The following is a 12212-nucleotide window of genomic DNA, read 5'->3' as shown; positions in this document are numbered from 1 at the left end:
TCTGCTGCTTCTCGAGATGAAACACCTGTAGTACAGGTAGAATTCTCTCCAGCGTCTCCTGCATGTTCCTTAAGCAATCCTGACTCACCTGACCCAGCATCTCCAGCACTTTCTGCAGGTTCTCCTGCCTCTCCAGCTTCCTCCTCCCAATAGGTCACTCTCTCCCACCTTGCAGTGCCCCTACCAGTGTACAAGCCAACCACACGAATAAAGGTAAGGAATTTTTTTACACTCATTTTTCTCTGCTAGCTACAGTACAGTGTACAGTACAGTATATTTAGGTCCTTTCCTATTTCTGTGGCTTAGTAGTGCTTTTATGTTCTAGATTATGATTTTACAACTGTGTAGGATAGATAAGTGACTAAGGCTAGAATGTGTTTCGACTTACACCAAAATTCGGGTTACATCACTGTCTAAGAAACAGATCTGTGTAGTATGTGAGGACGCCCTGTACATCAAACTAAAAAGCTTCTGCACAACAAAACAAATAGGGAACCAACTAAATGGGAGATGATATTTGCAAACAAAAGCTCCGATAAGGGGTTAATATCCAAAATATATACTTACAAAGCTCAGCAACAAACAAGCAAACAATCCAATTAAAAAATAGGGAGGAGCCTGGCTGGTTGGCTCAGCGGTGGAGTGTCGGCCTGGTGTGTGGAAGTCCCGGGTTCAGTTCCCAGTCAGGACCCACAGGAGAAGCGCCCATCTGCTTCTCCACCCCTCCCCCTCTCCTTTCTCTCTATCTCTCTCTTCCCTTCCCACAGCCAAGGCTCCATTGGAGCAAAGTTGGCCCGGGTGCTGAGGATGGCTCCATGGCTTCCACCTCAGACATTAGAATGGCTCTGATTGCAGCGGAGTAATGCCCCAGAGAGGCTGAAAATCGCCCCCTAGTGGGCATGCCGGGTGGATCCTGGTCAGGCACATGCGGGAGTCTGTCTGTCTGCCTCCCCCTGCTTCTCACTTTGGAAAAATACAAAAAAAAAATGGGGAACAGGGCTTGACCTGTGGTGGCACAGTTGATAAAGTGTTGACCTGGAATGCTGAAGTTGCCAGTTCCTGGGTTTGTCTGATCAAAGCACATATGGGAGTTGATGCTTCCCGCTCCTACTCCCCTTCTCTCTTTCTCTCTCTCCTCTCTAAAATGAATAAATAAAATCTTTAAAAAATTTTTTTTTTTAAATGGGGAGTAGGACCTGAACAGACAATTCTCCCAACAGGACACACAAATGATCAACAGATACGTGAAAAGATGCTCATCATCACTAGCTATTCAAGAAATGCAAATCAAAACTACAATGAGATACCACCTCACACCTGTTAGATTGGCTATTAGCAACAGGACAGGTAATAACAAATCGCTTCTCAGCCTTTTGGCTAAGATCAAGTGAAGACAGGTAATAACAAGTGTTGGAGAGGTTGGAGAGAAAAAGTTCTTATTCACTGCTGGTAGGAATGTAAACTGTACAGCTACTATGGAAGAAAGTATGGCGGTTCCTCAAAAAATTTAGAATAGGACTACCATATGACCCAGCAATCCCTCTACCGAGTTTCTACCTGAAAAACTTGACAACATTGGTATATAAAGACACTTGCACCTCCATGTACACTTCAGCATTATTCACAGTGTCCAAGACATGAACACAACCAAGATGTCCTTTGATAGAGGACTAGATAAAGAAGATGTGGTACATATATACAATGGAATACTACTCAGCCATAAGAAGTGATGACATAGTGTTGTTATGACAACATGGATGGACCTTGAGAACATTTATACCGAGTGAAATAAGTAAATCAGAAAAAGCCAAGAACTATATGATTTCACACGTGGGGGGATATAAATCTGAGACTCATGGACATAGATAAAAGTGAAATGGTTACCAGGGGGAGGGTGATGTAGGATGGGGGTAGGGGTAGGGTGTAAAGAGGGACAAATATAAGGTGATGAAAAATGATTTGACTTTGGGTGATGGGTATACAACATAATCAATAGTTCAAATGCTATAGAAATGTTTACCTGAGCCTGACCAGACGGTGACACAGTGGATAGAGCGTTAGACTGGGACACAGAGGACCCAGGTTTGAAACCCTGAGGTTGCCAGCTTGAGTGCGGGCTCATCTGGTTTCAGCAGGGGCTTACAGCTTGAGCAAGGGGCTCAGTTTGAGCACGGGATCATAGGCATGACCCCATGGTCACTGGCTTGAGCCCAAAGGTCACTGGCTTGAAGCCCAAGGATTCTGGCTTGAATAAGACGTCACTCACTGTGCTGCAGCCCTCCAATCAAGGCACATATGACAAAGCAATCAATGAACAACTAAGGTGCCACAATGAAGAACTGATGCTTCTCATCTCTCTCCCTTCCTGTCTGTCTGTCCATATCTATCCCTCTCTCTGATTCTCTGCCTCTGTCAAAAAAAAGAAAGGAAATGTTCACCTGAAACCTATGTACTCTTATTGATCAATGTCACCCTGTTAAATTTAATTTTCTAAATAAAATTTTAAAAAATTAAAAATCTCAGGAGATAAAAATTAAATTAAAAAGTTAAAAATTAATAAATAATAATAGCTGACAATTATTCTTATTTCCACTGTATGACACAATATTTTTTCCTCCTTTTATAGAGAGTGAAACTGAGGCTTGGCATGGTTAAGTAACTTGCCCAAGATTGCAGAGTTGGCATGCCTGGGTCTCATACCTCAGACTGCCTAGCCTCTGCTACTTCAGAAGTCCAAGCAGAATAAAAGGCCCATGTGGCTGCTGCCTTCTCCCCAGCGGGTTACACCTGAGTCTACATCTTCTGAGACCAAATTTGGGGGTGGAAAATCACCAACTCTTTATGAAGATTAGCCAGGTATACCATTAGAAACAGCTGTTGCTAATACCCAGGCTTCTCCCCCTTCGGGCTGCGTGATGTTGGGCCAGTTACTAAACCTCTCTGAGCCTTACTTAGTCTGCTTATCTGAGAATAAAGTTAGTAATGGCACCTGGATTACATGATGTTGCCGTATGGATTAGGTAAAATGATGTGTACAAAGCCCGTGGCATATCATCTGGAAGAGGAGCAAGTTCCAGGCCCTCTCCTGGTCACTGAAAGAATCTCAACCTCTGCTATTCATGAAGGTAAAACTACAGGCCCTCCTAAAGGAGCAGTGGCAGGAGCATTCCAGGACATAGAGCGGGGACAAGAACCCTCCTCGATTCACAGTGTCCACAGTGACAATATCCCTACTGGCCCTCTTCTAATCTCATCCCTGACCATTGCTGAAATTCCTTGAAAAAGCAAATGCCTGTCTCACATTCAGCCAGAACCTGCCCCATATCCCGGATTCAAACTGGAGACCTGGCATTCTCGGCAAGGAAGGCTTCGTCCATTCGGTGCACTCAACATTCCTCCAGGCCTCGACTCAGCAGGGCCCCTCCCTGGGGGCTGCATCTCTGCGACTCTTGCCCCAGCCTCCAAGGCTGCATTCCTGAGCTGCTCTTAGCTCTTAGCACAGCATATAGAAGGGATCATCTGTCCGTCTAGATCAGGGGTCCCCAAACTTTTTACACAGGGGGCCAGTTCACTGTCCCTCAGACCGTTAGAGGGACGGACTATAAAAAAACTATGAACAAATCCCTATGCACACTGCACATATCTTATTTTAAAGTAAAAAAACAAAACGGGAACAAATATAACATTTAAAATAAAGAACAAGCCCTGGCCGGTTGGCTCAGCGGTAGAGCGTCGGCCTAGCGTGCAGAGGACCCGGGTTCGATTCCTGGCCAGGGCACACAGGAGAAGCACCCATTTGCTTCTCCACCCCTCCGCCGCACCTTCCTCTCTGTCTCTCTCTTCCTCTCCCACAGCCAAGGCTCCATTGGAGCAAAGATGGCCCGGGCGCTGGGGATGGCTCCTTGGCCTCTGCCCCAGGTGCTAGAGTGGCTCTGGTCGCAACATGGCGACGCCCAGGATGGGCAGAGCATCGCCCCCTGGTGGGCAGAGCGTCCCCCCTGGTGGGTGTGCCGGGTGGATCCCGGTCAGGCGCATGCGGGAGTCTGTCTGACTGTCTCTCCCTGTTTCCAGCTTCAGAAAAATGAAAAAAAATAATAATAATAATAAATAATAATAATAAAATAAAATAAAGAACAAGTAAATTTAAATCAACAAACTGACCAGTATTTCAATGGGAACTATGCTCCTCTCACTGATCACCAATGAAAGAGGTGCCCCTTCCAGAAGTGCGGTGGGGGCCGAATAAATGGCCTCAGGGGGCCGCATGTGGCCCGCAGGTCGTAGTTTGGGGACCCCTGGTCTAGACTGTGAGCTTCTTCAAGGGCAGACATGGTGTCATGCCTCTTCTCAGCCCCAGTGTAGAGCAGTGTCTGGCATGTAACTATTGGCAGATTTTCTTTTTGAGTGAACTGTGAGCAACACAAAACTGAATGAGACCGGCTACCCTCCAAGCTGACCGGGCAGGTGTCCGAGACGGCACCCCTCACACACAACTTAACTATCGGGACATGTGTGCTCACTACATAAACAAAGCAAAAGTAAAGGTCTGTGAAGCACAATGGAAGAAAGAGTTGGTTCTGAATGAGAAAGTCAAGCAAGACTCCATGGAAGAGGGAGCATGTGAACTGGGACGCGATGAGAGCGTAAGTGGGACAGGAATTCCTGTTTCTCAAAGCTCCGTGTGGATTAGAGGTGGAGACATCACATGTGATTAAGGGGCTATATTCTGTGCCCCCACTGAGGTCTAATATTGGGTAAACCGCTGTGCTTTCTCCTTTTCTCTCTCTCACAGGAGACCCCAGTGTCTGCTCCATCTCCAACCCGGATTTTGTCATCTACTCTTCGGTGGTGTCTTTCTATCTGCCCTTTGGAGTCACTGTCCTTGTCTATGCCCGGATCTATGTGGTACTGAGACAGAGGAGACGGAAGCGGATTCTCACTCGACAGAACAGTCAGTGCATCAGTGTCAAGCCCAGCTTCCCCCAACAAGTAAGCACACAGTAGGAGCAGAGGGAAGACACTGCCCACCCTGTGGCCTCCTGGCCCTGTATCCAGCAGTGCATGTTTTTGCCTGAAATGCCATATTGGAGACACATCTAATCTGCTAGTATTGGCTTTGCTTTAAAGGTAGGACATTCAATGCAAAAAGTTCACTGATGGTCTTTTCTTGACAAGATGATAGTTGCTAGGCTTGTTCTGCTTCCCTTTGAAGTCTTTCATTGTCCTCAAATAGCCAGACGTTCAGACGTCACACAGGGTTTAACGTTTGAGTGTGATGCTTGTACCATGCACTGCTGGTAGGTTCCCAAGACTGACATTTTGGCCAGGTCACTCATTCCAAGAACCCATCTAGTAAGGATTTAAAATTTCTTTTCCTTACTAGATCTGTCCCTGTATCAAGGCATTGATTGATGAGCTGGTAGAATGTGATGCTGATGAAACAGTTTTGGGGTCCTTTTAGGCTCCAAAAAGGGATGTTGTTCCCTCACCATTGATCTTCCAATTTCTTAGGCATTAAATTCTGCTTATTCCAGTGCCTACTGTCATAATTTACCTACAGTGTACTTGAAGCATGAATGGATAAGCACTAATCACTTGCAATCTTCTAAGGAAGGGACAGCAGGAATATTACACAGCCTCTGCCTTTATGGAGCTTAGACTCTAATCAAGCAAATAAAGTAGACCTCCACCCAAAGTTAATGAAAAACCCAAAACTGAATAAGATGTTTACCAAATGTGAAGTGAAGACAATTGACCACTCAAATATCAAATGGCTTGGAGGTTATGAGAAGAGGGAGATCAGTGTGCTCAGGAATTTGATCTTGAAAGCATTTGGATGTCTAGGTCAATATGAGTGAGCATCAAACTCTCAAAGTTGAAGTCCCAAAGATTGGGTAGAACAAGAATATTTATCCTCATGAAATAGGAGGTCAGCACTGAAGGGTGCAGATACGACATATTTATTGTATTTAAAGCATTGTTATCTATACGGCTCAGCTGTGCAAGAGCTTAACTCACAATTATTTCTCCTTCAACCCACCCTAGTCTTCCTGTCTTCAGCTACACCCTGTTCAGCAATTTTCACTAAGGGCCAGATTTCCATCAGATGCCACAGGGAAAAGGGTAAGAGAACCATGTTTTAATTGTAAAAAACAAACAAACAAACAAAAAAAACAACAATCCCCAAACAGAATAAGGGACCTTTTCTCAAAGATGCTGGCTTGACTTGATTCCACTTTCATTCCCACATGGAATCTAGCTCCCATCCCACACTTGTATCTGTAATGTAGAGCAGATCTGAGATCCTGACTGAGCTGAGCTTCAGAGTGGAAGTCAACAAATGATATTCAGAAAGCATATGACTGTTGGACGAGATCCCAATGACTGGAGCCAAAGACTCTTTGATTTGGTGTGAGGATGCCACCCAGAGCCACCTGCATTAGAGGGAACAGGGCATCGATGAAACATACATGAGCAGAGCAAAAAAAAATCAGAGAACGGGAGGCTAATGTAAGACTGTCAAGTGCCATGTTTATTATTTAATATGGGGGGGGAAAATAATTTCAGGGTCACCCTGATTCTCGTCCTTCCAGTTCAAGCCAGCCCTGTCCCCTAAGTGTGCCAAGTGCAAAATAGAGCCTGAAAGCCTTAAATGTAAGACCGGTATTTCTCTCCCTGAACTCCACAGCCAATTAAATATTAAGAATGAAGTTTCAAAAGCCCATAACGAGGAAGGTCTGAACCTTGTCCAATCTTTGTATAATTAATTAACCACTTTTTACACAACTCTGGTATATCAGAGACTCTTGCTGTAAATGATAAAAAGATACATATATATGTATTATATATCTACATAAAAGGTTAAAGTTGCCTATAGCAGATGCAAGGTTGGAGGAGGCTCTAAGGCCAAAAGGAGAAAAAATGGATATTAGAATATCCACTTGGTTGTTTGGTTGTGAAACGTGAGGTAAAGACACTTGAGTGCCAAGTATTAAATGCCTTTGAGGTTATGAGAAGAAAGAGACCATCGTGCTCAGGTAACTTGGTTGTTTACACAATTAAGGAGATATTAGAAAGCCAAGAGTCTGGCATTGCCAGGAATGTGCAAAAATGGGCTCTGTCCTGCCATCTGGGAGTGGAGGCTCTGCCAGCCAGACCCAAAGGAGTTCAGTGTTTTGTTGTGTCAGTCTAGGAGGAACTTAGTAGGATTCATGGAGCTGAAAAATACACTCACTAACATATGATCTTAATTAAAAGAATCACTTTCCTTCTATAAGACTGAATTTCCACATCTGTAAAATGGAGACAAGGTACACGAGGTCAGTGTTCTCAAATCTGAGATTTCATAAGCTTTGTCAAGAATCTGTCCCCAGACCCCTACATTCAGAAAGAACACATTAGATGTCAAATACCGTCACTTTAGAAAATCACTAGATACCAGAACAATCATAAACATAACCACACTCATTCAGATAAAACACAATATGCTAATATTAATTAGTAGAAAACCCCTTCAAAATTAAATCCAAATTTTAAAAAATGTATTATACTAGAATCTCTATGGATACCTCTGTGGAGCACATTTTTAAAATATTGTATCATCTTGAAGGTCCCTTGAATTGATTCATTCAATGTTTCTGAGTATGCACAGTGTACTAGCACTGTGTATCTGAAAGACTGATTCCTTGAACTAAGGAGAGACAGTGAGGGTTCTTGGTTTCTGATGCTGACTATATTATGTAGAAAAAGGAATTTACTAGAAGGATATCAAGTAGCTTCAACTCAATGAGAAGGCTGAAGAATAGCTTTAGAAGATGCTGTTCATGCTTTGAAAAAGAATCTGGTAAGAACACCTAGGAGGCTGGACAGTGTCAGCCACCACTTCTAGATGAATTCTGAAGTCTCCCTGCTTTACGTGCTCTAGCTCAAGGCCCTAGGTGGGAATTTCCTATTGACTGGGCTTGGTTCACGATTCAGAGTCCCGGATGTCAGGTGGGGAAAAGGGAGAGAGTGAATATCCAGCTGTTAGGTCTTCAGCTATGGGAGTTGTGGGTTTCCACAGACTAACAGTGCTGACTCTTCAAACATGGAAAGAAGTTCAGATGTTGAGCATACTCACATATCCCCCTGCCCCAAATATCAGAAATATCCACATATCTTCAGTTTTCTCCTTTGAGTCTACTCATCCCAAAGCCATTTTCCCCAATCTATTTTCTGTTTTACAAATGAGGCTTAGAGACATTTAATTGACTTGCCTAGGGATACATCTACTAAATAGAAAAACTGAGATAAAAATCTTGGGTTTTCCTTTATTTTTCAAACTTTTTATTGTGAAACACTTCAAAAATAAAAATGTAGAAAAACAAATATAACAAACCTTTCATTAGCCATCAGCTTCAATAATTATCAACCATGGCCAATCCTGTTTTGTCTACATTCCCATCCACATTTGTGTACTCCCACTGGACTGTTATGAAGCAAATACCAAACATCATAGCATTTCAACTAAATACATTTCTGTCATACTCTTTAGCAGGCATCCCCAAACTACGGCCCGCGGGCCGCATGTGGCCCCCTGAAACCATTTATACAGCTCCCGCCGCACTTCCGGAAAGGGGCACCTCTTTCACTGGTGGTCAGTGAGAGGAGCACTGTATGTGGCGGCCCCCCAACGGTCTGAGGGCAGTGAACTGGCCCCCTGTGTAAAAAGTTTGGGGACCCCTGCTTTAAAGAATATGAACTCTTTTATAAAACACATAATCACAATACTACATCAAACTAAACAAATTAATAATATCCTTATTTTCCTAATATCATTAAATATCAAATGTACAAATTTTCTCAACTCATAAACTTTTTACAGTTGATTTACTTGAATCAAAATTCAAATAAGACCTATATTTGACAACTGATAAGTTATTGTTGTCATTGCAATTTATTTGTTGAAAGTGAGAATTTTGTCTTAAAGTTTACCATCTTCAAGATTTTGTTGCTTCTATTCTGTGGTGTCACTTAACATGTTCCTCTATATATCTAAGCTATTCTAACTTTCAAAGGCCAGGCTACAATCCTGTATTATCCTCTTCAAGGGATCACTGTGATTCTCAAATGTTATATACTGCTCACAACATTACAGGATATTTTCAAATGAATATGAAGCAATAAAAAAAAGAAACACTTGATTTTTTTTTTTATTAAACAAAAACATCAGAAAAGCAAATGACAAGTCAAAGAAAGTTGTTCACTTATGCAAATGAGATGCAAAACTAACTTTTATTTTATTGGTGAAACTGCACTTTACAAAAGGCTGAAAGTAGTGGAGTATCTACACGTTCCCTGATCCCCTAATTTTTGTGGTAGATCCTTTTTAGTGTAAAGTCAGAAGCAGATTTCATTTACCTTAACTTTCCATGGTCCCACTACTCTCCAGTGCGCCCTCTGCAGGTTTTATGATAGTAGATTCCCTTTCCTTCGTCGCTTTCTTTTTTTCTTTCAGAAATATTCAGAAGTTAAACAATATCCCCAGAAATATCAGGACCCTCTCTTGTCACACCTGCAGCCCCTCTCCCCTGGCCGGGCACACATGGGACTGAGGCGTTACTATAGCATCTGTCAAGATACTGCCTTCAAGCCACCGGGCTTCCAAGAAGGGGAAGGAGAGTTGAAAAGGGAGGGAAGCCCTCGGAACTCCCTCAGCCCCAACATGGCACCCAAGCTCAGCTTAGAGGTTCGAAAACTCAGCAATGGCAGATTGTCAACATCCCTGAAACTGGGACCCTTGCAGCCTCGGGGAATGCCACTTCGGGAAAAGAAGGCAACGCAGATGCTGGTCATTGTGCTTGGTGAGTCTGGATCAGGTAGAGCTGGGCTGGGTTAGGTTGAGTTGGGTTAGGTTGAATTCAGTTCAGCTGGTAGCGGATTAAGCTAACCATTTTTGACAGAAATTGGAAATCCAATGACTGTAGTATTAGTAAATGTTTATAATACAACCAAAAAGGTTTGTGTATAAATGTTAACTGGTGGAAATCATAAGACTTATACTAAAATTTATGAAATATGAAACTCAACATGTAATCTAATGAGCTGAGTTTATCTATTGTTTGTTGTCTATCACATGGACTTACACTAATGAATAAATCAAATAAGAAGTAAGATCATGAATAAGTAAAAGGGTCTGACATATGCTGGATATTTAATAAATGCTTACTTATTCTAAAATATTAAGTAAAAAAATAGATATGCAAAAACTATGGTTATGTAGTAAGAGAACATCTAGATTATTTTAAACAGAGAGAAAAAAACCTGAAAATTAATACACCAAGATATCAAAAGTGATTGACTTTAAGTGGCAGGTGATAATTTTCTTCTTTCTACTTTTCTATATTTCCCAATTTTTTCATAATGTCTAAAATCAAAGATAGTTTTCATAGTAGAAAAATATAGCTTATTAAATAAATATTAATTTTTTTAAATTAAACAATTGAGGCTCTGGCCAGTTGGCTCAATGGTAGAGTGTTGGCCTGGTATGTGGAAGTCCCAGGTTCGATTTCCAGTCAGGGCACACAGGAGAAGCACCCATCTGCTTCTCCACCCATCCCCCTCTCTTTCCTCTCTATTTCTCTCTTCCCCTCCCGCAGCCAAGGCTCCATTGGAGCTAAGTTGGCCCGGACGCTGAAGACAGCTTCATGGCCTCTGCCTCAGGCACTAGAATAGCCTCGGCCACAACAGAGCAATGCCCCAAATGGGCAGAGCATCACCCCCTGGTGGGCATGCTAGGTGGATCCTTGTCAGGCACATGCGGAGTCTGTCTCTCTGCCTCCCTGCTTCTCACTTCAGAAAAATACAAAAAAAAAAAAAAGTTGATGTCACAACTATCACAAGAGTTAGTGAAGGCAGTAATTCATCTTCTTCGTCATCACCGACAAGCCTCACCTTCTCATGCCTTGAGGATTTTGTGAGAACCTCTAGCTGCAATCTCCTCAACAACAGGAATTTGTCAATTGTGTCTTTAAGGTCCTTTTTCCTGTTGGCACCTGGGATCATGTTTTGATGGCTAGACGTAAAGTAAATATTGGGCTTAAACTCAGAAGTATAAAAAAAACTAATAAAGAACTAGGAAAAGATCAAACTAGAAAACTGATATAAAAATAAAGGCCTAAGATGAATCAAAGACATTTTGATGTTTTCTCACAAGAAATAAATAAATAAATAAACAAATAAATAAATAAATAAAGGCTAATCACACCTACTTCATAAAGTTGGTTTAAAAATTAAATGGGTATGTAACACTTCCGGCACAGTAGCTGGCATAAAGGAAACAGGCATGAGTCAGTGTTTCTCTTCCTTTGCAATCTAGGGACCTTCATTGTTTGCTGGCTGCCCTTCTTTCTGACCCACGTTCTCAATGCCCACTGCTCAGCGTGCCACGTGTCTCCAGAGCTCTACAGAGCCACCACATGGCTGGGCTACGTGAACAGTGCCCTCAACCCTGTGATCTATACCACCTTCAACGCTGAGTTCCGCAAAGCCTTCATCAAGATCCTGTCTTGTTGAAGGAAAGGAGAGAGCACTTCCTGTGTCGACCTTTAGCTGCCATGCCATTGGGCCACCGTCCAGGTCCTGCTCAGGAAGACTATGCCGTTTCTTCTGTCGTGTGGTAGGAATAAGACTGCTGGAGCCAGGACGTCTCTGAGTGGCAGGTGTAACCAACTGCTTCTTCCAAAACAGAATGTTCTACCTCCCCAACTAAAATCTGACTTCATCTTGGCAATCTTCAAATGCTTGGAGGGCCCCTGAGTGATAAGCAATAATTCAGAAAGAAGCTAATAAAACATGATTCTACATGTACACCGAATCATCATCAGAGGCATGACTCATTACAGTAAAGGAAAAACTAACAGATCTCATAATTCTCTACTTGCCAGGAGTCCTTGAAGTCCCAGCCAGGAAGCCATTTTGCAGAACAGACAGGGTTCTCTTCCTTTAAATCTCTAACTGTCAGACTCATCTTGTACTTTTGTGAGTCAACCCCCTTTTGATCATTCCTTTTATTCGTTGTGTCCTGAAATATAATAACAAGGCCAATGCTGCTACCTCTTCATAGAATCTGATTGGCTACATTTGGTGAGGGACATCATTCACCCTGAAGGAAACATTGTGCCATATGGGACCTAGGCTTCATTTCAAACCTCGCTACCCTTGTAGTTTAGTTC

The 12212-nt window shown here is 42.6% G+C and overlaps 1 protein-coding gene across 1 annotated transcript in view; it reads left to right on the top strand.

The window, feature by feature from the left end:
- Positions 1–11553, top strand: part of DRD3 (dopamine receptor D3) — a 53420-nt gene extending 41867 nt beyond the window's left edge. The window contains exons 5-7 of the mRNA XM_066241346.1: positions 4793–4989; positions 9560–9842; positions 11357–11553. Coding sequence (XP_066097443.1) covers positions 4793–4989; positions 9560–9842; positions 11357–11553 — 677 coding nt within the window. The remainder of the gene's footprint in view (positions 1–4792; positions 4990–9559; positions 9843–11356) is intronic.
- Positions 11554–12212: the final 659 nt, after the last annotated feature.

This window comes from Saccopteryx bilineata, chromosome 8 (genome assembly GCF_036850765.1).
Source record: "Saccopteryx bilineata isolate mSacBil1 chromosome 8, mSacBil1_pri_phased_curated, whole genome shotgun sequence".
NCBI lineage: Eukaryota > Metazoa > Chordata > Mammalia > Chiroptera > Emballonuridae > Saccopteryx > Saccopteryx bilineata.
This window is presented reverse-complemented; position numbering and strand designations above follow the sequence as displayed.